The sequence below is a fragment of the Neolamprologus multifasciatus genome, chromosome 22, assembly GCF_963576455.1.
Source record: "Neolamprologus multifasciatus chromosome 22, fNeoMul1.2, whole genome shotgun sequence".
In the NCBI taxonomy this organism is placed as follows: domain Eukaryota; kingdom Metazoa; phylum Chordata; class Actinopteri; order Cichliformes; family Cichlidae; genus Neolamprologus; species Neolamprologus multifasciatus.
Genome location: NC_140459.1, coordinates 34,610,002 through 34,636,332, shown reverse-complemented (window position 1 = coordinate 34,636,332; position 26,331 = coordinate 34,610,002). Strand labels below are relative to the sequence as shown.

Sequence of the window (26,331 nt, the reverse complement as noted above, 5' to 3'; positions counted from 1 at the left end):
TGCAACTATAACTGATGACATTTACATAAAAATGAGGATTTCTTGAGCTAAAGCCAAAGTGCTGACTCATTTGGCATGTTACTCTCAAATGTTTTCCCTAATAACAATAACAGAATTACACTTTAGCCACAAGAGGGCAGCAGCATTAATATAAGTCGCATGTATATAAAGGTACAGTGATTATATTACAGTGATTTTGACAAAAACAAAACAGAAGTTGATGGCAGTGTGTTTTTCCATGACACGATAATTACGCACACCCCACTTTGCAGTTATTTATTTGTAAAAAATGTTTGGAATCATGTATGATTTTCGTTCCACTTCTCACGTGTTCACCACTTTGTGTTGGTCTTTCACGTGGAATTTCAATAAAATTGATTCATGTTTGTGGCTGTAATGTGACAAAATGTGGGAAAGTTCAAGGGGGCCGAATACGTTTGCAAGCCACTGTAAAGTTCACTATCAGTAGCATCATAGCACCACCCAGCTGTATAGAAACTCCGTCATGCTAGCTAGCACGCAGTACGAGTTATTGTAACTGACTGTAAAAAGTCAGCACAAGGAAAATAAACTCCACCTAAACTTGGTTTATATCTGACCCAGATAGACTGCAGCTCATAACTTCTTACCTGAAGCCGCCTCGGGTCTCTGCTCCTCCTACCTCCCCTTTCCCTCATCCACCTGCTGCCTCTGTGGAAGCTCCGCCATAGCCACCACCAAACAACTGACTTATTTTTACACATCGACCAGCATCCGGCCAATCCACCACCTTTCATTGTTTATACCGTTACAAAAAAATAAAAAAACATCATCGGCTCATAAAAACGAAAAATCACCATTGGTATGCCCGATGGCCAGTCCAGCTATGGGCGTGCCATCAGTTAACCCTTCACGTGGCAGCTGTAACACGCGTGCCCAGGGTTGCCGACCCGTGCTCTAAAGCATCTCATTTGGATTCCTGACATCAAATATATTTTCCTTTGGGTTTGTTTTCTTTCCATTTGTGGCTTTAATGTAGTGTTACATCCTGTTTGTTTGCTTCCATCTGTATACATGTCCAGATTCACTGTTATGTTTCTATTCTTACATTGCTGTGTGATCACTGTTCCCTCTGCTAACTGATTTGACCTTTTGTATCGTACACTGATACTTGTCATATTTGTATCTGCGCCTAAAAGATAAAAATAAAAAAGTTTTCCATGCTGAAACACAGCTCCACCTCCTGCAGTTCTCCCTCTGAACCACTAGATGTCTCTGTTATCTAAATGAAGACGTGCAGCACAGCAACCACAGCAGCGCTCAGATCACACGTGTCCTGTTATTATGTATAAAAGCATGAAACAGGTGAGACAGGTGGGATCAATATTAATGTTGTGGAAATATATGAAAAAGCAACAGAAGAGACAAAACATTTCGTGTTTCTAGAAAGATCTTTCAGCTCATAGCTGCTCACAGACTGTATTTACAAGTGACAAACTGCAACTCTACAGTACATCTACAGTATATATCAAATATATTCTGTATTCAAATCTATTGAGTGATGTTTGAAAGTCTTTCCAGGTGAGTTTGATCCAGGAGGGTCTGAAGCCAGAGTCAGACAGAGACTGTGCAGAGACTGTAGAAGGACAGAGCAGCAGCAGAGCAGTCCAGATACACTGATGATCCTCTGTCAGATCCAGAGGGACACACAGGGATGATGCTGGACTCTACATTGTGTCTGACAGTGGAGCTGTTCTCAGAGCAGTTCACTCTGCAGCACTGACAGTCATCTGCACTTCATTCCTCTGTCAGTCACTGCTGGATGAAGCTCTCCTCTCCACCTCCCAGTAACATGGCCCAGTCAGAGCGTCTCTACACACAAGCTGCTGCTGCTTCAACCTCTCTGGATCATCAGGACACAGCTGCTCCTCTCTCAGCACACACACCGTCCTGTTTACCATCATCTCCTCCACCTGCAAAGAGAAGGAGGAAGAGCAGAGGAGATAAACGAGTGTTTCCAGAGACTCTTCATCAGCTGTCAGTCAGTGATGCAGCACATCCAGTATAAAGAGCAGCAGGGACTTCAGTGCTGGGACTGTACTAGGACTCATTGTTGCTTCACTTTCTCTAATCTTTGGATTTTTATTGAAGTTGATGGAAATGTTTTTCCCTCCTAGTTTGAGTTTGGACTTTCATTCGTTAGAAGAACCTTGGTGTGTCCACGCTGAGCTCTGTAGGAACCCCAACAACAAGCCCAACAATCCAGATGGACGGTTCCAGCTGTTAACTGGAGGAATTCCATCCAAACATCTGCTCTCACTAAATTCTTCCTCACCTACAGACTGTGTTCTTCACTGCTTTAAACTTGGAAATGAACGCAGTCACTGGTCTGCGTGCTGCTTTGTTCAGAGAGCTGATTGGCTGTTGACAGTGTTTGATCAGAGCGTGTCAGCCGTTACTATGGTGACCATAAAGGTGACAAAAAGGCAGAAACAGGAAGTGTTTGTGTCCAATCCTGAAGCCTGTCACCGTTCTCCTCTCACAGCTTCACTGAGAAGCTGCAGCTTTACAGGAAACACTGGATCTTTGTTTCATACTGACTGTGTTTAGTACAATACTGCTGACAGCACCACCCACTCACTCCATCACTCTACTGACCTCAGAGTCTCCAGTCTGTAGTATGGACTCTGCTGAAGATCAGACAGCTGCTTCACATCTGGATCCTTCAGGTTGTTTCCTCTCAGGACCAGCTCTCTCAGATTGTATGGTAACTTCAGTGCTGCTGCCAGATAATCACAGCTGATCTTTGACAAACCACAGTTCATCAATCTGTATAAAGAATGAAAGATGTAAGTTTATTAGACAAAGTGCTTGAAATCATTCAGTGTTTCATCATCTGTTCAGAGCTGAAGAAGGTTCAGAATGTAGAAGTTTAGAAAATGGAAACTCCAAACAGCTGAAGCCAACAGGAAGCAGCTTCAAACAGGAAACTGTGCAGAGTTTCAGACTATATGTCCTGATGCAGCCAGTTGGATTTTGGAGATTTGAATCTCTGTTCTGTGACTAAGTCCTTGAATCATTTCTTCCAGTTGGTCCAACAAGACAGACTAAGTATTGGACATGTGTTGTGGCTCCATTAGGGGAGCTTCTAAATGTGATGTGATGGCCCCTCTGGGTCTGTCAGGTCACAGCACTGAAGAGAGCTCAAACTGGGCACACAGTTGTTCCAGTCTGGACCAAAGACTCTATACTGGGACTGAGGGACTGCTTTGACTGCACCCACTGGGACTTTTTAAAGGCTCATGTTCTCACTTAGATCATCGATTTCTACTGACATTTCTTTCTGGGAAAAATGGGGATTACTTTGGAAACAGGAAGTATTTTCCCCAATAAGCAGCCCTGGATTAGTAAATCACTCCAACATGTTCTCAGGCAGAAGAAGCTGTCTTGTTATGAGGGAGAGAAGAAAAAGATTGAGGCACAGAAACTTGTTGAAAGAGAGATAAAGCAGCTAAAATCAGGTGTAAAAGTAAAGCAGAGGATGAGCTGAATAAAGGACACTCAAGGCTGGCTTGGAAAGGAATGAAGTCCATGGTGGGGATGCAGAACAAGGAGCAAAGATGAATGTGATGCTGAATCAGCAGAAGACTTGGACTCATTTGATTCCAGCTTTGATATCATTGATTTCAATGAAGAGCTTTGTGATTGTAGCAAAGGGCTGGTAGCTCTGAGAGTCCCACTGATGAGGTGTTTGTGTGGAAATCTCTTAGTGGGACCAAAGAGAGAAAAAGCCCTGGTCCTGATGCTGTGGGAGGGAAATGATTGAAGTGTGCTGTGAGGAACTGACTGGGAGATTTTCACACATTTTCCAGTCCTCCTTGGAACAACAGGAAGTTCCCAGCATATGGAAACAAAGGTTAAGTGTCCTATGGCACTCAGTGATGATGGTGCTGTGGCCCCACCACCTCCACCTCTTTGTAAAGGAACTAACTGTAATCTGAAGCTTCAAATGGAACTAAGACTTCCTCCACTAGGTGGCAGTGTCTGATGAGAAAGTATTAGTGGAGCTGGCCTGGAGTCAGAAACAGGAAGATGCAGGATTTGGGCTGAAATGGGGAAAAGTGGTTCACACTAGTGCCTTAAAGCAAGAAGGTTGTAGGTTGAAGCTTTTTGGCCTTTCTGTGGAGGTTGGATGTTCTCCCACAGTCCAATGAAATGCTGCTTAGGTTCATTGGTGCTTCTAAATTGGCTGTAGGTGTGGATGTGAGAGAGTGCTTCTCTGTCTCTCTCTGTTGGCCCTGTGATGGACTGCTCACCTGTGCAGGTGGACCACGCCTCTTGCCCTATGACAGCTAGGGCACAGGCTGCAGCCCTGTGAGCCTAAGCTGAATAAACAGTTAGCAGAAATGATCCATAGATGGCCTGAAATCCCCCAGTTAGCAGTTTGGTAGATAGCTATGACATGCTAATCCCATCCAGCAGCTGTATTCTACCTGTAAGCTGATCCCTGCTGAGCCAAAGCACTTTTTCATATACAAATTACAACCTTTAATAGAAACCTATTGGTCAGCATCTTATTAGCCTGCTGTTAGCTTCATTCCACAGAAAACTGAGAGAAACTAACAGAGTTGATAAAGAATAAAGAGAAATGTGCTGATTTAAAGCCTTTGAAGTGCTTCAGATGATCTCTGTCCACTTCTGTCCACTCATTCATTCATGTAAGCTTTCTAATGCAGCTTTGATCTTCACAGTCTGCTTCATGAAACTCATTCTAACCCTGAATGTCAGAGTGTTCCTCCTTCTCTTTCCCATCATTCATGCTGGCAGTGGAGGAGATTTGGATGTTGGACTGTGTTTTGGATGATGTGTGTATGTTTGTGTTGGACTGCTGTCTGTAAAGCAAACGCACATTTTGCTTTGGATTTCAGTGTCACACAGACTTTAAGGTGGAATGAAGAGTTGGAGAGTTTCACAGTGAATTATCCAGTGGAGGATTTTTCTTCTTCTTTGAAGGTTTGAAATGTGAACATTGTTCTGCTGCAGTCAATGGACTAAACCAGAGAAGAAGATAACAGACTTTACCATGAAGATCCTCAGTGTGGATCAGTATAATATCAGCCTGATGTCTGCAGTTTAGTGTCAGCACAACTTTCACATCATATTCATCTCAGCACAACTAAAACATGCTGACTGACCCCAGAGTTTCAAGTTTACATCCTGGACTCTCCAGGAAACCACACAGATGCTTCACTCCTGAATCCTGCAGGTTGAAGTTGAAGCTCAGGACCAGCTGTCTCAGATGGGAGGGGTTGGACTTCAGTGCTGCTGCCAGATAATCACAGCTGATCTCTGACAAACCACAGCTCCACAATCTGTATAAAGAATGAAAGATGTAAGTTTATTAGACAAAGTGCTTGAAATCATTCAGTGTTTCATCATCTGTTCAGAGCTGAAGAAGGTTCAGAATGTAGAAGTTTAGAAAATGGAAACTCCAAACAGCTGAAGCCAACAGGAAGCAGCTTCAAACAAACACAACAAGAGAAAAAACTCTGAATGTTTCACATTAAAGTCGTACATTTCTCATAAAAACAGGACAAAGACTTGAAAAAGTCGTGTTTTTCCTTCCAGGAACCACAAGGCTTCACTTTTAAAGGTGAAGTGTGAAAGAAATGGACATATTTGAAGTCCAACACCTTTTTCCAGTCACATTATTAAAGCAGACAAACTACAAGCTCATTTTCATTCCAACAAGTCATCTTCTGACCTGGACTAACAACACTGGTCTCTATGTGCAGCTGGCTGTGAGACCAGTGCTCAGGGAGCGTCTACAAAGTGCAACACTGAAAGAACATCACACACTCATTTGCTTCCATCATCCAACCTGAAGAGGAAACAGAGACGGCTCCCCTTCAAAGTAAAAGCTGCTCCTTTTGGACACAGTATCAAAGAAAGTCTACAGTATAACATAGAAAAGACAGAACAAAGTTTTGGTTGTTTTTAAATTGTGCAGAAATGAAACTACACTAAGCTCAATTATGTGACAGACATTTCATCCCATGTCAGTTTGGCCTCATCCTGGGCCGGATTATCCAGCACACACTCTGACCACAGGCCCAGGGGCCACGCACAGCTGGGCTCCATCCAAGAGACAGGAAACAAACCAACACAATAAGAAAAAGCACCATGTGATCTTCTTACATCTTCAAGACAAACACAGTAAAAACATGAGCATATTTGTTTCCTGATAAAATGATGTGACAGGTAGAACAGAGTAAAGTGGTGGTGTTACAGCCTTTCTCCCCTCTGCTGCCGAGGCTGTTAGTCTCTCCCAAACTCAGCTACAGGACTTCCACATGAATGAAAGCAGCAGAAGTGGCTTTACAAATGAAAGAGGAAGAGGAGAAGAAGAGGAGAGGGAGGCCACCCTGACCATCACTCCAGCTGAAAACATCACACTTCCATTAAAGTTGGTGAGAAAATGTTGAGCAGGATGAGCTGCTGGCTAATCTGGAGGCTGTAGCAGCAGCTCACAGTCACCGTGGATTTCCACTCATGAAAAAGCTCTGGCTGCTTCATTTCTCATCTCATATCAGAGACTTTAAAGCTTCACTGAAGCTGTACTGTGATGCTTCCATATTCCAGTGAGGCCTCCATAATGATTTCAGCTGTTCTGTACACACTGTGTGCCCTGTATGGCTCAAAGTCTCTGCAGCCTGTTTTTATCTGCTATCATCAGATCTTCATCATCCTCATTCACATCCCTCACACACTCTACAGCCTCATCAGCACTGACTTCATCTTCACTGACTGATGGAGCACAACATGAACCTGTGGAGGCTGAAACACTGTCCTGTCAAACATCTCCCCGTCACCACTCCACTTCTGTCAGCCTTTAAATGAACCCTGCTCAAGTCTGTCACTTCTGTTTGGAGCCAAAAGGAAAAACTGTTGTTCAGTCGTTTGGAAAGACAACATTTCTGAAAGCACTCAAACTTCTTCACATTTGTCTTCAGACACATCCTGAACATTTAGGAACTAAAGAAAGTTTCAAACATCAATCAAAGACCTGAAATATAGAAAAACAACAACAGCCGCAGTCAGTGAACTCACCTCAGAGTCTCCAGCCGACAGTTTGGACTCTCCAGTCCAGCACACAGAAGCTTCACACCTGAATCCTGCAGCTTGTTCCAGGCCATGTCCAGCTCTGTCAGATGGGAGGGGTTGGACTTCAGAGCTGAGGCCACAACTTCACAGTGAGTCTGTGAGAGTCCACAGTCAGTCAGTCTGTGATGATAGAAAATATAAAATGTGTTATTATAAAAGCAGAAAATCTGCATTATAAACACAGACTGAATGTATATGAAGACAAAACAGAGTGAGGTCATAATCTGATGAATCTGCTCTTCACATCTGTGCTTCAGCTCCTCTTACTGTGTTTGACATGACACAACGATTGAGTCTCTCTCAGACCTGCAGACTTTTAATGAGAATCTTTGTTTGGCTTTAATCTGCAGATGAAGGAGGAAGATGGTGTCACATTTAGGCTTCCATAATGTCCACAGTCTGTCACTGAGATCTGATCCAGAGTCAGAGTGAAGACACACATTTGGACTGTTTCCTGTTTTGACTCCAGAACATTTGAATGAGTTCAGCTCAGTGAAGAGTTCCAGCTGGAAAGATGATCTCTGTTTGCTACCTGCTGTCAGGTACGACTGTTCACGTCCACACGCAGGAAAAACCTGCTGACTGTTACCAAACGGAGCAGAAATCTCATCACTGGACAATAATGATGAATGAACTCAGAGCTGCTGATATCAGATCTGATTTCAGGAACTAAACACAGAAATGATTGGCTCATTTTAGCTTTCTGAGCCATTATCTGCTGGTGTGTCGCTAGTTGGCAGAAAATGATTTGTATTCCTGTTCAGGGCTTCAGTGTTTATGAGTCCAGATCCAGGTGACAGCAAGTCAAAATGATGTCACCTGTCTGTGTCCAGCAGCAGCCTGTATTCACTTTGAATATTGTTATCACCTGACATGGATCAGTTTGTCTTTGATTGGTTTGTAAATGTCACTGTTTCCATTGGACCTGAGTGACGGTACAAAGACAGAGAGGGAGAGAAAGGAGAGAGAGGATGGAGACAGCAAAGAGAGAGCAAACACACACAGGTGAGAGTGGACAGGTGACCAAGGTCAGCAACCAATCAGAGAGCTTCTGTTTGAGCCACAGTCACTGATGATGACTGCACATAACCATCAGTGTGTTACTCTGATATCAAATATGGATCCTGCTCTTATAATAATGATCATCAGATGATATTATTGTTATTTTGTAGCTGAATACGATGTTTGTGTGATTATCAGTGAAAGCAGCAGTGAGGAGGATGGAGAGAGAGAGAGGACAGAGGGGGAAGTTAGAAACACTAAAAGGATTTTTCATGGATTTCATGGATGATTTGAGTGATTTCCAGCAGGACACTTAAACATGTCAGTGGACGTCCTGAAGAACATATTCACTGATATGAAACGTGTCATTGAACAGGATCAATATCAGTGGAAACATGGTGGAAACAGCTGTGACTGCATGGATGTGACACACTTCAAATCTGTTCTCCACTCTTGGATTTGGGATCCATGGAGCTGCTGCTGAGTCTGTACAATAAAGGATGGTGTGGAAGGTTGCAGCGTACGGACACAAACACTTTGTGGTTACAATCTGATTTTATTTTCAACATTAAACTACTAACCTACACTGATCAATGATGTTAATGATCACATCTGGACTCACCCAGCCTTTCTGCAGTTCCTCACAGCTGGAATCAGTCTCTGTCGTCCCCAATCTGATGTGTTGTACTTCCTCAGGTCCAACTCATCCAGAACCTCCTCTGACATCTGCAGCATGAAGGCCAGAGCTGAGCACTGGATCTCAGAGAGTTTCTTCTCTGATCTGTTCTCTGACTTCAGGAACTCTTGGATCTCCTGATGTACTGAGAGGTCGTTCATCTCCATCAGACAGTGGAAGATGTTGATGCTTCTGTCAGGAGAGATTTTATTACTGTTCATCTTCTTCAGGTTGTTGATGACTGTCTGGATGGTTTCTGGACGGTTCTCTGTCTGACCCAGCAGACCTACTAAGAGTCTCTGGTTGGACTCCAGACAGAGGCCATGAAGGAAGCGAACAAACAGGTCCAGGTGGCCATTTTCACTCTGGAGGGATTTCTCCATGACTTTAGCCAAAAAGGCATCCATTGATGGGAAGCTATAAGAGTCGAACATGTTCTTAAAAAAAGATCTGTTTTTGTATTCGTCTTGGAAATTCCCTATAAAACCTTCTACCACCTCTGTGTTCCTGTTGGTGTGACAGTGGAACATGTAGACTGCAGCCAGAAACTCCTGAATGCTCAGATGAACAAAGCAGTAGACTGGTTTCTGGAAGATCACACACTCTCTTTTGAAGATCTCTGTACAAACTCCTGAGTACACCGAGGCCTCTGTCACATCCAGACCACACTGCTCCAGGTCTTCTTGGTAGAACATGATGTTTCCTTTCTCCAGATGTTCAAACGCCAGCCTCCCCAGCTTCAGAAGAACTTCCCTGTCAGCCTCCGTCAGCTCCTGTGGACTCGTCTCATGTCCCTCGTGGTACTTGTTCTTCTTCCTCTTTGTCTGAACCAGCAGGAAGTGTGAGTACATGTCAGTCAGGGTCTTGGGCAGCTCTCCTCTCTGCTCTGTAGTCAACATGTGCTCCAGAACTGTAGCAGTGATCCAGCAGAAGACTGGGATTCTACACATGATGTGGAGGCTCCTGGATGTCTTCATGTGGGAGATGATTCTGCTGGACAGCTCTTCATCGCTGAACCTCCTCCTGAAGTACTCCACCTTCTGGGCGTCAGTGAAGCCTCGTACTTCTGTTAGCCTGTCAACACATGTAGGAGGGATCTGATTGGCTGCTGCAGGTCGGGAAGTTATCCAGACGAGAGCCGAGGGAAGCAGATTCCCCTGGATGAGGTTTGTCAGCAGCTGGCTGACTGATGACTTCTGTGTGACATCAGACAGCAGCTTCCTGTTGGTGAAATCCAATGAAAGTCTGCTTTCATCCAGGCCGTCAAAGATGAACAAAAGCTGAGAGACAGCCAGCTTCTCTGCTGTGACCTTCTGTAATGTTGGATGGAAAACATGGAGCAGCTCCAGAAGACTGTACTGCTCATCTCTGATCAGGTTCAGCTCCCTGAATGAAAGCAGAACCACCACACTGACATGTTGGTTCTCCAAGCCCTCTGCCCAGTCCAGAGTGAACTTCTGCACTGAGAAGGTTTTTCCAACACCAGCCACGCCGTTGGTCAGAACCACTCTGATGGGTCTCTGTTGGTCAGGTAAGGCTTTAAAGATGTCCTGGCACCTGATTGGAGCGTCATGGAGGGCGTCCATCTTGGAAGCTCTCTCCAGCTGCCTCACCTCATGTTGGGTATGAACCTCTTCACTCTGTCCCTCTGTGATGTAGAGCTCAGTGTAGATGGTGTTGAGGAGGGTTCTACTTCCTGTTTCATCACTTCCTGTTTCATCACTTCCTGTTTCATCACTTCCTTCAGTCACACGTTCACATCTCCTCCTCAGACTGATCTTATGTTCATCTAAAACCTCCTGCAGACCAACATCTGCTGAAAGAAAGAAAAACAATGAGACTAAAGAGAAAGAAAACTCTTCAATGTCTGAACAACACAAGAAGTCCAGTTTTCAGAAATGAGTCCATCAGCAGACAGATGTTCAGTCTTACTTTGTACACAGCTGCTCTGACTGGCTGTTGTTACGGATTCAAATATTGGGAATGGATACAAGAGGAAAACCAAAATAACAACACTGGTCCGGCCGGGTCAAGTCAAACGATGATTTAATGAACACACGCGTGGGAGATGGACACCATACACAGACAGCATCAGATCTCAAAATGGTGGAGCCTTGATCAAACTTTTATAGCCTCTAGTGGCCCCCACCTAATCATAAAAGCCTAAACATTCACATTCTTTCTCTCACACAGCGCCTAAGCTACAACCTTGGCTCCCTGTTTATCTGCTCCTGATGAAATGGGGCAGTATGCTCTGTTCTCTTCTAATCAGAAAAATGAGACGATGACTTTCTGTGAACAGTATTTCTTATAACTCAGCAGTATAATGCATCATAAAACAATATCATTCATTCACAATAAATCAACAGTCTAATGTAATGCAAATCAGTTTACCAAATGTAATAATTATCACCTTCTTCTAGTTCAGGAGCATAATGCAAACTGAAACTACATAATAATTCACAATCTTTAATTAGGGGTCTAACATGGCATAAAATAATATCATAATCCCACAATTCCCCCTGATGAGCTCTTTAGACATAAAGAGCTCACTTACACCCTGCAATCCAGTGTTACCGGGTTCATTTCTCCTTACTCCTTAGGCCCTTTGTCCCCCTGTTGGGTGAACCATATGTGAGATGACCTCTGTGTTTGCGCAGTTCAGATGCAAGAAAAACTTTTATTACAACAACAACAGTAGGTATAGATGATACTCCCATCACTCCCCAGTTCTCCCACAGCTTTATTTCGGTGCTACCTTATACCCTCCAAACGTACTCGGACTAGAACCTCTGTCCGAGGAGCTTTTAACCTTTATTTTATTGCTGTAGGCACCAATGTCTTCCAGTCGGGTGATCCTCGGCTCTTGTTTCCTTCAACATCAGGGGTTAGACAACCCTTCAGTCGTTGCACAGATCAGGGGATTATTCTGCCCCGATTTCAAACAATGATCTGTGTATTCTGGGATCACAGCTGTGTTCCCCAGGAAAAGGAACAGAAAGGTGTTCTCCTTATGACCAACAGCCTCTCGAACGTCGTTGGTGTGGTGTTCCTGGATTTCCGTCAACCCCTTCGTGGTTATCGCTGTGTTTATTTGATCCATCCTGTTTACGTGACTAACTGGAGCCCAAAATGCCATGACACTTGAACCCAGTTGATGTTTCCGCAGTCACCGTAACTGTCTCTGCTGCCAAGGATCCTCGTATATCTGTGACCTCGTCTGGTGTCTGTTCCTTTCTCTGTAAGAGACAGAAAACCAAAACACCTCTCTTCCTAGCTCTAATCTAATGTTGCTGTCTACTGATCTTTTGGTGATTCAGAATTTGTTTAGAATATTCAGAATGTCCCAAGGACTTATCCTAATTTAGTGTATGTGTGTGTAAGCGTGTTTGCATTTAGCCCGCTGCACTCAAGGCATTTCCTACACTTTATCAGTCCGGACTATCGCCGAACGAAGCTTATGACCTTCAAAAGACCGAGTGCCAACTCATTATAAGCACATTTGCAAAATATATATAAAAATGATTAAAACCACTCATTCTAATAAAAGACATAAAAAACAAATTAGCCATTTCTAATTCTAACATGTGTCCATTCAATGAAGGTAGAAAATTAAAAGAAAAGGTTAGTGACCTCATATCTTAGAAAGTATCAGACTTTCTCCGACCCAGTGTCGTTGCTCCAATTTTGTTATCCTGTGTTAGGGAATGAAATCAATTTAATTGTCATGTTAGATCTGTTCAACACCTGGCTCCGCCCAGAGCCTGCGTCTTCACAATCGTCTACAAACAAAACCTGTATTATTATGAACTTCACTTCAACATGAACTTGTTGACTACTTTTGACACCTGTAGATAGAAGATTAACATGGGGTTATAACAATCACTGTAATACAAATGTTAATATGTCAATAGCTTCAATAAATGTTCAATGCAATGCTTGTTATATGATTCTGATGTAACAATAATGCTGATGCTAAAATAACAGTAAAACACACCCTTTTTATCCCTTACTGACCACAACAGGGGCCTCTATGTTTTAATTCAGCCATGAAGCTCACCTGATTCATCACTGAGCCCCACCGGCACTGGCATCTGACAGGGTGGCGCTGCATATTCTTCCTTTAATGTCACTATTTTCAATCTGTTAATTAGAGTGCTTAAACATGAAGTAGACTACGTCCACAACAAGTCAATACAGCTGTAAATGTGGCCAATTATCAATCTATTACCAATCAATAACAAACGACAGCTTTTATTTTATGCAGGCTTTTAGTCAACCACTCACCCACAGGATCTCCAATCCCAGAAAATTCCTTCTCCTCATTTAATGAGTCTGTCCTCCTTCCATGCCCTGGTAACTGGTCCATCCAGAGCTATATCATTAACAAATATACATACAACAAACCAAACCACACTTTGGTCACACCAACCCTTTTCCGCCCTGAAGATGTCCAACGCCATCTTAGTCTGGACTGTCAAAGGTGATTTTAACGCTGATTGTTCCGACAATCCATTTTATAACATTTCCTGGTCAGATTAGCCAATCCCTTCACACTCGAATAAACATAATCAACATGATCAACATTTTTCCTGCGTGTTATTTCCCCATCTTATTGATTCCAACGCTCCATCCTTATGTGGTTTGCTACATTATGTTTATCTAGAACTCCACTCTGTCTCTAAATGTTTGAAGAATTTTTCATGTTTGGGGTCAAGTTTTAAGAATTTGACCATACGTGAAATTAATGGTGTTATTGTAACATGGTAGACTAGTGTGCCTGTGTTAATTCAGCTCCATATTATTGTGTGAAGTTGCACTCGGTTGTGAGTGGTTTTTTGTGTGTGTGTCACATTTTTGGTGAGCCAATGGCTGGAATGGGGTTGGACTAATTAGAGGCAGGTGTACTTGATTGCACTGATACCCTGGTCTACTTATAGCCCACACTACAAACACTGCTGTGTCATTTTGTCTCTCTGTGCATGTATGTAATGTGATAATCTGATATGTTTGGGATGGATGGGTTTTGCGCTATGAATTTTATACTGAAGGTGTCATTTTGTCTCTCTGTGCAGGCCAGGGCCTATTATATGCCACAGCCTAAAGGCAGCATAGTTACACAGGTTGGAGTGATCACTGGCTATATGCTTGCAGGGTAGTGGGTCTCCAAGGACAACTTCTATCCCTGTTCAAGGCAACATGTGGAGTGCAACTAGCCGTGTGGCATAGCTGACTCTAGCCTTGGGACTGTGTGTTTTTATTTGATTCCTGAATGGGACACTGGACTGTTTTATCTTTTATCTCTTGATATTTTTGTCACTAAATTATCTTTTAGAATTTTATTGACTGTCATCGTTTTGCCCACGACTGAGACGGTTGGTCAGACCTAAAATCTTTCTTTGGGTGTGTTACATTATCACCCCCATCGGGGCTTACCTTTCCCACTTCTGATGATATTCCTCCCTATTCTTTGCAAGTACCCGCTTTTGGTGGCGAGAAACTGTTGGTGTGGTCAAGTGGGCGCTGTAAACACAAAAGCTCAGGACAGAACAGTTATCAGTCATGTACTTCATACAAAATTAGCATATATTGAATTTCATATTGATCCTCTGAGTGTAATGGTACATTTTAATTTTAATTTATCAAAGCTAAACACAATAATTTTTCTTTATTTTGCTCTTGTTCTTGTGCAGCACCACCTGCCCCTGTCGGTTCTATCTTACTTTTCTAAATTATTGACTATTTCAATCGAGAACCTAAATGACGTGGACCAAGGTTTGTCATTACATATCTCTATTTTGAATGTGACAGTCTATGATTCCCCTGGTATCAATAGAGTTTTTTCTTGCTTTTTCTATCAAAATTGATTAACTTTTTAAAGTGGCCTGCTATGGTTAATAATAACATGTTCAGTCTTGAGTGAAATCAAAGCTTCTCTTCACTTTAGCATTTAACATTCCCAACAATATAATGTGCTGCATTAATCGAAACACAGCTAATAAAACACAATTTTCTTGATGGAAACATCAGTAGCTCAAAATTAGCAACCAAAGGGTTAAGTCTGCAGTTCACACTCATGTGAAGCTACAGCCTCCCCCCCTAGTCTCTGTCCTCCTACTCCTGCAAAAACAAAACAAAGCGAGACAAAACATCCACCCTTCTTTTACAAGCTGGGTGAATTGTTTGTAGACATGTACTAATCCTAAAGTCGGTACCGTTTTTGTCTCAGTGTCAAGTCAGTTTAAACATTTAGTCGTCAGTCCATCACAGTCCAGTCACATGCATACATTCACACACATTCATACCAGATATTGCTGATAATGGAGTCTCACGCGCAACCTAATCAAGCCTCCATCACCAGCAAGATGACGTCATCATTTTAAAGGAAAACAGTTCCTTGTTTTTGTTTTTTTTTTTGACTGGATTGACTCGCTGCAATCCTTTTAGGTTCAGGACTTCTCATGTGATCAATGTCCCATATAAGTGAATTTCTCCAGAGCCCATTATAATCATGGAGAAAAATACTTTGCAACTGTTTCTAGTAATCATGTTTTATAGCGCTTTAAAGTTCAATCTCTCAGGCCTGGATTAAAGAGCTGATTTGTTAAATCAGGAACTCACAAAATACCAAAATATCACCACCGGTGGATCACTCCTCTCAGATGTTCTTATTTCAGTGCACTGTAACAAAAGCAAAGACAAACGTAACCAATAAAATACTCATATAATAACAAATACTGGGGCCCGTTGGAAACATGTCCAAGCATAAAACCATCTTTCTCTCTCTTAGAGAAAGAAAGCAATCCAAACCTCACTGATAAAATCAACCTAGTGTTAAGCAAAACCCAAAATCAACCAAAACTTCACCAGAAAGTTTTTTCTCCGTCCCGGGACAATATTGTGTAAGCATACAGGTACCGTAACTTCTTTTGCACTGACAAAAACGTGTTGGACTTATTTGATTCAATAGTGGACACTAGTTGCACACAAATGTTTTGCTTTGGTAGAAACTTAAACAACTGAGTTAAATCAACACAACCTTTTCATTTTCAGTTAACCTGTGTATTTTGAGTTCATATTACACGATTAAAACATGTTCAGATGGAGTAAGTTGAGCTCCTGGAATATTTTAATCCTTCACAATTCTGTCATTTTATTTCAACACTATTCAATAACTTTTATCCAAATTCTACTTGGTCCCTTAAATACTACATGTTGTCTTCATATTGCCTACGGTTCAACAAAGTCTAAATTCTGATTACCATAAAAATTGAATGGGTCTACAACAACTACCATCCTCCTATCTTTATCCTAATTGCACGAGGGCTGGGAAATAACTCTAAAGTGATAGGTTACGAGGCAGGGTGCACCCCGAACAGGTCACCAGTCTATCACCTAGAAACAAACAACCATTTACACTTACATTCACGGATAATTTAGAATCATCAATTAACCTAACTCTAATAGCTTCATGACTTTTCACTGTGGCAGGAAACCAGAATACCCAGAGAGAAACCACTGCAAACTAGCCAGACTGTGGACTTGCACCCAGGACCTTCTTACTGTGGAGCAACAGCACTCACCAGCATGCCAACAATGTAGGAAATACAGGGAAGCTATGATTTCCTGTTGAATTTTGTACAAATCTTTAAAGCCTGAGGCAATTGTGTTAAATACATGTGGGATGCTTACATAAATCCAAGGGCTGGCCCCCTTTTCTTTTCTTTTTTTCCTTTTCTTTTATTTATTTATTTATTTATTTTTTCAGTGTGTTCCTCCTTCAATTAAATCTCAATCACAAAAATGTGGTGCTCCGAAAAAAGGCTCACACCATTAATTCATCATTTTCACTCTGTACCACTGCTCCTTATCAGGCTGTGTGAAGCACAGTAAACAATTCAGTCGAGGCCTTGAGCCATAAACAGACATCACTCACAGACATTGTTTTCATAACCAAACTGCTCTAGACCCTGTCCCCTAAATCTGCACAAATGCCCTCTGGGTGACATGAAATGCATTTAACCAATTAACAATCAATGGCTTCTTGTTGTTGTAACAAATTCTGTATTTGGACGTTTGTGTGCAGCATTTTGCGTATCAGCATAGCATTTGTTAGTAAAGCATTCTTCATTGCATCAGCGTGTGTGTATCACTCTTCATTGCACAAACATGTATATGTATGTGTGTATGTGTGTGTGTGTGGATCACTTCTCAGTGAATTGAATCAGCATTTCGATTTGTGTGCGTGTGTGTGTGTCATTTCTCAGTCAATCAACGAGTGCATAGGTGTTCATATGTGTGTTTCTCTTGCTTCTGAGTCAGTGTATGTAGATGTGTGTGTTTTTGTGTGTTTGTGTGTGTGTTTGTGTTCATCACTTTCCTGTTCTGGTGTTCTAGGTAAACCACGGCCTGAAGCGTACCCTGGGGTCCTGCTCTCCTCCTTTTCAGTCCGTTTGGGTCCGTTGGTGCTGCTGCCCAAAGTTCTCTCCATACTGGTTCTGGCCCCAATTGAGGCAGTCCTTTTCTCCAGTGTCCTGCATCTTCTCCTTAACTTGACCCTTTTTGCTTCTGTAGGTCTTTCAGGGTTTGCTCCTGGTGTTGGAGCTTCTCGTCAGGTTTGACAACCTCCTGCTCCAGCAAGCTCCGGCCTGATTTTAAGTCCTGTATCTGGGACTCCAAGCCTGACTGATGGGTTCGATTAGCAGCCAGCTCCTCCTGAGGCATGCTCAGTTTCTGCTCTGATGTCTTGAGCTCTCACTGAGGGCAGAAACCTCAGAGTCTTTTCCGTACACGTCAGATTGAAGTTTATTGATGTTTTCCTTGCTTTGCTCCACGGCCTTCTGCAGCTCTGCTGTTCGGCTCTTCTCAGAGGTCAGCTCCTGGCTGAACCCCGACACCTGTGCCTTCAGCTTATGTTCTTCTGCTGCTTTTGTCCAATCTGAGGTACCTCCTGACCTCAGTTACTCCTCGTGTCTCTGGCACGCCCTTTTTGCTGCCCGATCATCCGTGTTGGTCCGTCACTGTCCTGCACAGTTTTAATGCAGAGTTGTTAAGGTCAGCATTCTTTTGCTCGGCCTCACTTATCATCAGGGCTTAATAGGCGTCTCGTCACAGCTCTGTCAGCTGAAGCTATCTGGAAATCTCCCCCGTGTAGTGAAACGGGCCTTGGATTTAACGTTCTCCGTCTCCGCTGCATGAGATCTCTTTCCTGCAGCACTGTTGACATTCTCAGGCTGTTGTTGTGAGTCCAGCTGCTGTAGCATTTGGTCAGGGTCACATCAAAGATGGTAGAAGGGAGAGCAAAGATGGTAGAGGGGAGAGCAAAGATGGTAGAGGGGAGAGCAGGAGTCCAGGTCAGCCTCGGCTTTCCGGGCCGACAAAGCAGCCTGTAATTAAGCATAAAGAGAAAAAACAAAAACAAAACAAAAACAGACGAACAGGAAAATGATGTTGTTTGAAAATAATGTTGTTTTGGCTATGTTATTCAGAGAGGGGCCAGGCCCTGTGTCAGCCTTCTCCCCCCCCTTTTTTTTGTTTTTTCTCACTATATAATCAACTCATAACCCACCAAGTTGACAGGACAACACAGGTACATGTTAAAATTCTTAAGATCATGTTTAATAATTCAAAAAAGGAATTTTATTTTATTCAGTAATCACTTGTATTAATCAATCACAGGAAAACATGTCACAATTTGACTCTTTTAACCACTAAATTTGTTGTTTCATCACTGGTTTGTGATTTACCAGTGTCTGTCTTTTTGAAGTCAAGTTGTTGTCCTGCAACCCAGAGAGTTTATTTGTTAGTAGTGGATAAACTTTATCATTTAACATCAGGTGTATGTTAAGTTTTGCTGCTTTAACCTTGCTGGAAAATCTTCACGTGTTCATGAGTGTAAGCTGTTTCTTCATTGCGTGTGTGTGCGTTTGTTGGTGGGTTATTTTAACTTTTTTTTTTTTTTTTTTTTCTCAAGCAAGGCATTTCTCCAATTGTATGTGTTTTTAATTTTGTTTCCCAAATTTTAATTTCCCACCTTAAATAACAGCATTCCATGTCTTCAGCCAGGAATTAGAGCTTGCTTGTGAGATTCAGGGACACATGGTGCCAAAAACAATTCAGTGAAAAACTTGCCTGAAAATTTCCAGTGATGGTAACCGATAACTGGAGGAGAAGATGTCCTTTTAGCTTCTTTTTAGGGTGGGGACAAAGTGAAAGGTCAAGCTGTAAAATTTTGAGCCAGAGCTTGGCATGTGTGTCGTCCCAATTTTATTAATCTATCCTTTTGCTGCTGTACTCAGGTCTCCTGGTTGAGAGAAATCCACCTGTATTAAGAGACTAAAACATTCATTTACTATTTTTCTTACAACATCCATTTAATTCATCCACCTAGATTTTACTCTCTCTCTTGGTGCATAGTTCACACAGTCAGGCAGCTGCCTTTTATGGGCATGCAAGTTTCCGGTCACTTACCCCCAACAGCTGCGAAGCCATCTCTCCCATATCAAAACTCAGCCAAACATTAAACATTCACCGTAGTCATTCAAAACTTTATTTGTAATATTATAATCAGCAAAATCAGCGTTTTAATTACAGGCATGTATCATTGTTTGCAAATCATACTTATAAAACTCAATAACACGCTAAACAGGAAGTCCTCTGTGGGCTTCACAGCAACCACCTCATTTGCATGTTCACACACTATCTAAAAATAGCTTGCAGCGCTGCAGCGCGCTGTCGTCACACACAGCCTCGTTTCACACTCAAGTCTCTATGTTATTTTACAAAGACGTCTTATATTTACAATCACTCTCAGGCCTGAAAGTTTTAGCGCCTACACAATTTTGACAAATTTAAGATAACGGGTCCAACCGAAGAAAGTCCAACTTTTTTGTAATCAATTAACCAGTATCAGACTCGAACTGTATCTGGCCTCATCTCTAAAGTCCCTACCTCAATTTAAAGTGCCCAAAAAAGCGCAGATAAGGAGACTCGAACTCCTAGTTATTCTGGAGTGCCCCAAGCTCCACAGTGACCAACTGAACTAACCCTGTTCGCCGACAGGTCAAGGTCGCGCGTCCGCGGCCAGGAGGGAGCGTAACCTCCGGGCTATGCGCCTCTTAGTGGACTCTAACCACCGTTCTAACAAAATTTATAATACTTTTAAACAACAGACAACACCCAAAAAACAAGAGCATGACTGAGGCAGATGCAACGTTGTTGACATTGGAGACTCGAACTCGCAAAATGACCAACAGAAATGCAATCTTTAGACCAATGGAGACTCGAACTCACAAAATGACCAATTCCCTATCCAACTACCTGAGACTCTAACTCAGTATTATTTTCCTTTACCTTGGGACTCTAACCCAGTATTATTACTTGTAACCTTACTTCAAATTTCAACACTCATGAGATTTTTTCCTCAAAATCAAAACAGACACTCACCGGCAACTTTTACTGAATAGACATTTAATTTCATCGTCCAATTCAGCACACTTCGGATAAAATCAACAGGCCTGTGCCTACCTCTTTTATAAAGGCGCCTGTCCACTCAGTTCGATTGCCGGATAATGTCTGCCCGTCTGACCACCTCGGACCGTCCAAGCCTCCAAAACTTCCATCCCAATACCACAGGACGAGCCCCCAAAACTGTTACGGATTCAAATATTGGGAATGGATACAAGAGGAAAACCAAAATAACAACACTGGTCCGGCCGGGTCAAGTCAAACGATGATTTAATGAACACACGCGTGGGAGATGGACACCATACACAGACAGCATCAGATCTCAAAATGGTGGAGCCTTGATCAAACTTTTATAGCCTCTAGTGGCCCCCACCTAATCATAAAAGCCTAAACATTCACATTCTTTCTCTCACACAGCGCCTAAGCTACAACCTTGGCTCCCTGTTTATCTGCTCCTGATGAAATGGGGCAGTATGCTCTGTTCTCTTCTAATCAGACAAATGAGACGATGACTTTCTGTGAACAGTATTTCTTATAACTCAGCAGTATAATGCATCATAAAACAATATCATTCATTCACAATAAATCAACAGTCTAATGTAATGCAAATCAGTTTACCAAATGTAATAATTATCACCTTCTTCTAGTTCAGGAGCATAATGCAAACTGAAACTACATAATAATTCACAATCTTTAATTAGGGGTCTAACATGGCATAAAATAATATCATAATCCCACACTGTCTGCAGTCCAGCTGTGGTTCTGGATCTTTCTCCACACTGTGCAGAAGCTCTGATGGTGACACAGAAAAGTCAAAGTGGAGATACTTCTGTCCACCTTTGATTAGACTCATTATAAAAAGGAAAACAAAGTTTGAACACAGTCATGTTTCCAGTTCACTGACTTACATTTATTCCATGGACACTCACTCTAACCTGAAGCACAGCTACAACCCAACATTGTTGAGGCCTCATCTCCTCCTTTCCTGACTGTAGAGGTTAAATATGCAACAACCAACAAATAAAAGAATTTGGTTCATTTCAAAGAAATTCACACGGTGACCAAGTAAAGTAACCGTAGTAAAGGAGACAACATCCCGTTGATGGTGGGATTATTTGAAAGATTTGCTTTAGTCACGTCACCAAATGCAGTTGAAGCACCCGTGGATCCATGTTTGACCATTCTACCACTCTGAGCTCTGCTTTTTAATCATTTTATTATTATCATCATTCATTTATTCATTCTTTGGAGGGGGCTATTTCCTAATGCCGCCCTAATAAGGTGATGTTCAAGGGGAAATAGAACAGAAACTCTTTCAGTGTTGTTCATTAATAAATTAACAGATAAACTGTGAAGAAGAAAAAAACTGAGATTTAAAGGAGAGAGTGAGAAACTTGATCATCCATCCTCATAATACATGTTTATGAGTATCTGCTGTGACCATACTGCAGTAATAACTACAAGTCTACATTTCTGTGACTGTTGATCAATCACAGCAGGAATCTGAGCTCATCTCTGCACACAGAGCAGCTTCAGCTCTGGGATAAACTGCTCGCTTCACGTCCTTCTCAGCTCACAGACACTCATCCTGATATTTTCCTTTAACATTTGATGGTATGATTCATCTGAGTTTACACTTTACCTGCATAAATACAGAAAAACAGACACAAACACCAGAAACCATCAGTTTCACCATGTAGAATATATTGTTGTTTCCTTGCTTTTAATTCAGAGAAAAACTCTGATTTAGATTTTCTCTGTTCTCTTTGCCACAGCCCATCCCAGCAGCAGCTGAAGCAGCTGACTGTCACAACACTGAACAACACTTTAGGAGGAATTTCAGAGGTCAGTAAAGCTCCAGTTTCAACATCAGTTAATTAATCATAGTTCATCATAAATGTTAACCTGGCTGGCACACATGTTAATGTTAGCCATTTAAATATTAGCAGTTAGCTGAGGCCACGAGAAGAAGAGGCCCTAGAAGAACAATGGATGATAACATTAGATTTTCAAGACTAGGCAGAGACGTGTTTTCCTTTACTGTCTCTTACAGAGGAGGGAGCAGATACCAGACGAGGTCACGGAGGTACGGGGAGGATTCGCAGCAGACAGCAAGACTGCCACGTCCATGCGAGAGAGCGATGGCTACGATAATCTCTGTTTTTGTCTCACTATATAATGTTGTACAGCCCATTTGAGGGTTATCCTCTCTGTGAACCAGATGCTTGATTTCACACAGAGGTCCACCAACTCAATTTGATCAGTTATGGGACGATTTACCTCGACAGGCTCCTTCACTCGCTGCTTTTAAACCTCCTTTAAAACACACTTTTACTCCCTGACCTTTGACCCAGTGTGACATGTTGACTCACTACCTCAGACAGCTTAAAAATAGTCTTTTTGTTTTTTGGTGCTGCCTAAAAGAACCGTAAAATATCTGTCCTATATACAGTTATGTTCATATATTTTTGTACTACATCAGGAAACTCAAAAATATAGTTTGTAATATTTTAATCCTTATTTTTAAAACTGTTTTTGTCATTTTTCTTCTCCCATTGCATCAAAAATCATTATTTACACTGAATAAATGAGTCAGCAGCTCTCTTACTTTGTTGCTGCAGGTTCATTACTGAAGTTTGGAGGTTCTTCTTTGGACCGGTCACTCCTCACAGACACACAGCTGGATGCTGCAGATCCTGCTCCATCCTTTTCCTCCATCTTCTTGATGTCAGGGTGCAGTTAGTCTGAGAGGCAAACACACACACTCAGAGGTGCTGTTGTACTGGAAGCATCACACTGACGGGTTTCTAAAGCTCTCATTGATCATTTCATGGAGTTTCTGTGGTAAACACTGTCCTGTGACGTATGTGTTATGGTGAGGGTCATGAGGGCGAACCAGCCCCACTCCTTACTCCTCATATTTCAGCCTGAAGCACAATAACAGCCTAAACCTAACCAGGAGGCTGTAACCTCAAAGGGACTTCATGGTTAGAAATAAAGGTTCAATGAAATGAAGCAGATCATAAAAACACGAGTTCCAACTTTAAAAGAAGCATCCACACGATGACGGCACAGCAGAGGAGCACTTTCTCTAACACACTGATTCAGTTCCACTGACACAAGCACACACACACACAAGCCTTTATAAGAAACAACACAATCATCTGCGCTTGACTTGTCAATCCAAGTCCTTAGCCCATGAGCCCGCGGTATCACACCACAGATATTCCCTTACTTTGAAAAAATAAAGCCAGTTTTCAGAACAGACCTGATGTTTATGCTACAGCCTGTTTACCAATATAATCAATATCAGATATCAGAGCAACAGAAACCTCGGTGATCAGGACGCTGGGACTGAGAACAGGAAGTGGCTCAAACGTCACACTTTCATAACGTCACCCTGAACTCCACTCACGGAGTTTCTGTCGCCATTGTAGTTTTTAAAGTCCCGTGATAAAGGCGGGTCTTTCTGTGAATCCGCACGCTCATTGGCTAATAACTTGAGATTGACACGTCGTTATCCAATGAGCGTGCGGGAACTTCCGACATAAAGTTGTTTCCTTTGAAAAACCAAAGTCTGATTATTTTTGCCTCCACTGACGGAGCCTGTTGTTCCCGCCACAGAGACAGTAACGTCAGAGCGGTGTTAACACTCACCCTGCCTCAGCACAGCTCTCACTCTCCTCCTGCTCTCTCAGCTAAACGGAGGCTCAGCTAAACTCACTTCCTCTCTACTTACAGGAAACCAGCGCTCAGAGGAGCCGACCGGCCTCACATTTCACCCACAGACACGAACAGCGTGGAATTATTTTATGTCATAAGAAGAAACATATTCATGTTAACACTCACCACCTTCCTGCTGCTGCTGCTCTGAACGGAGGCTCAATACTTTCACTTTCACTGCTGCTCCCTAAACACAGAGGATGCTGGGACTTGTAGTTTTGTCCTTCCGGTGCGGTCTTCCTCTTTGTTTGTTTGTGTTTGTGTTCAAGTTATTTCGATCATGTAAACATCAACAGAACACGTGAAGCCACACAGAGTTTGTATGTCGAGGTGGGTAGGCGGGTTTGAGGGTTTGGGGAGGGGTCAGAGGGAAGAGGTCTCTCAGTCTTGACAATCCACATTGATGGCACAAGAGCATCTGGCTGCAGCCATTAGGCAAGGGTGTGGAAGCTCTCCGTTGTTATTCATAATGGTTGTGGAGATGCTGCAATTCTAATTAAAAACAGCAGCGTTGCCGGAATTGAGATTATGGATAATTTTTTAATAATTAGTCAACTTGCGGATGACACTACTCTTTTCTTAAAAAATGAACATCAGATTCCCCTGGTAAAACAAATAATCACTACATTCTTAAAAGCTTCAGGCTTAAAGTTACATTTAAATAAATGTGAACTATTGGCATTAAAGGAGTGTCATTCACAATTACTGTACGGTATAAAGGTGAAGAAGGAGGTCAAACATTTGGGCATCACAATTTCAAAAGATCACAAAGTCTTAGAAAAAGTAAATATTTCAGATAATGTTGACAAATGTAAGACAATCCTAAATAAGTGGTTACAAAGAGACATCACAATTTTTGGAAGAATATTATTAACCAAAATGGATAGTTTATCTAGATTTATATATCCAGCTTACTCTTTATCAATATCAAATAAAGTTATTAAAACAATTAATAGCTTGAATTTTAATTTTATTTGGAGGAATAAGTGCCATTATATATCTAAAGATGATTTGGTTAAACCATACATTGAAGGTGGTGGAAACGCAATTGACTTTGATATAATGAATGGTGTTTTGAAACTTAAATGGTTAAAATCCTTCCTAAATAATCCACACTCCATTTGGTTTTTTATACCAAGTAAGGTCTTTAACACACTGGGGGGTATTGATTTTCTCCTAAAGTGTGACTTTGAAATTACTCAGCTACCTGTTAAACTCTCTGAATTCCATAAACAGGTCCTTCTTTATTGGAAAATGTTATTTAAACATAATTTCACTCCACATAATAGCCCAATTTGGAACAATAGATATATACTGATGAACAGAAAATCTATTTTTATTCAAGATTGGTTATCAAAAGGTGTTTGGGCAATTGCCCATTTTGTAGATGAGGAAGGACATGTTCTAGGACATCAAGATTTTTGCCAAAAGTTTAATATCCAATGTTCTAAAAGTAAATTTAATCGGGTTATAAAATCACAATTGTCACTTAAAAACCTAGTTGTAAATGATATAATATATTCTGACTTCTCCCCCAAGTTAAGGCAATTATATATAGATGGTATTTGATTTTGTGATGTTAAATGCAATAATAAGTTTCTAAGATCTTCATTAAGGAGTCTTTATTCTCCAAATTTACTTAGACGTAATTACATATTAAAAGATTTCCAAAGGGAAGAAAGTGAAAAAATAAGAACTGATTATATCACCTTCCCTATCCCTCCTAAAGGGAAAGAAGTCCAATTTAAAATTTTGAATAAAATTTACCCGACAAATAGACTCAAAATAGATTCATAGATTCAAAATAGAAACTGGTAATTGTGTATTTTGTGAAACAGAAGAGGAGGATTTGGACCATCTATTCTTTTTGTGCAATTTTATACAAATATTTTGGTTGGATTTTCATACCTGGCTTTATTCCAGTGGGATTCAAATTACCCCATTTACCTTAAATATGATAATGTTTGGAGTGTTTTTGAAAGAAAAGAAAGCTAATTATGGTGTTAATGTGTTATTAATCTTGTGCAAGCAATTTATACATAAATGTCCTTTTTTTTTAAGACCAAACCAACACTAGCTTACTGGAAAAACGACTTAAACCTGTTGGTTAAATCTTTGACCTTAGTTCAAAAGAAAAAAGCTGCTTTTTTTGTTTCCTTTGTGGAAGATTTTGATTTAGTGAGTTAATAATCTGTTAAATTATTTGACCCCATCTTTATATTTTCTTTTTCCTATGTAAGAAAGTTGCTAATATGTAAGGAATGTTTATTCTCTGAATGTGTAATATATGGTGCATCTTCTTTGTATGTTAATATTACTAA

General features: G+C 41.5%; 2 protein-coding genes across 2 annotated transcripts in view; both read right to left on the bottom strand.

Annotated features, from left to right (window-relative positions):
• Nucleotides 1-2,208: 2,208 nt before the first annotated feature.
• LOC146493891 (protein NLRC3-like) overlaps nt 2,209-26,331 on the bottom strand; it is a 73,964-nt gene continuing 49,841 nt past the window's right edge. Inside the window, exon 7 of the mRNA XM_085149678.1 lies at nt 2,209-2,808. Within this exon, the coding sequence (XP_085005804.1) occupies nt 2,625-2,808 (184 nt within the window). The 3' untranslated portion in view covers nt 2,209-2,624. The remainder of the gene's footprint in view (nt 2,809-26,331) is intronic.
• LOC146493896 (protein NLRC3-like) lies at nt 3,002-24,574 on the bottom strand. Its single transcript, XM_085149741.1, has 8 exons — nt 24,137-24,574; nt 22,896-23,031; nt 21,028-21,079; nt 19,868; nt 10,754-10,777; nt 8,768-10,637; nt 7,090-7,263; nt 3,002-5,351 (listed from the first exon to the last, which is right to left on the bottom strand). The coding sequence occupies exons 2-8, from the start codon at nt 23,003-23,005 to the stop codon at nt 5,156-5,158; spliced, it is 2,427 nt and encodes an 808-aa protein (XP_085005867.1). The 5' UTR covers nt 23,006-23,031; nt 24,137-24,574; the 3' UTR covers nt 3,002-5,155.

Bases quoted from the DNA above. Each gene is read 5' to 3' on its own strand.
- LOC146493896 (XM_085149741.1), bottom strand. From the start codon at position 23,005: ATGGAGGAAAAGGATGGAGCAGGATCTGCAGCATCCAGCTGTGTGTCT. The intron at 10,638-10,753 runs GTAAGACTGAAC...TCTTTCTTTCAG, and splicing joins TCAGAGCAGCTGTGTACAAA to CAGATGTTGGTCTGCAGGAG. The intron at 5,352-7,089 runs GTGAGTTCACTG...TTCTTTATACAG, and splicing joins TGTCGGCTGGAGACTCTGAG to ATTGTGGAGCTGTGGTTTGT.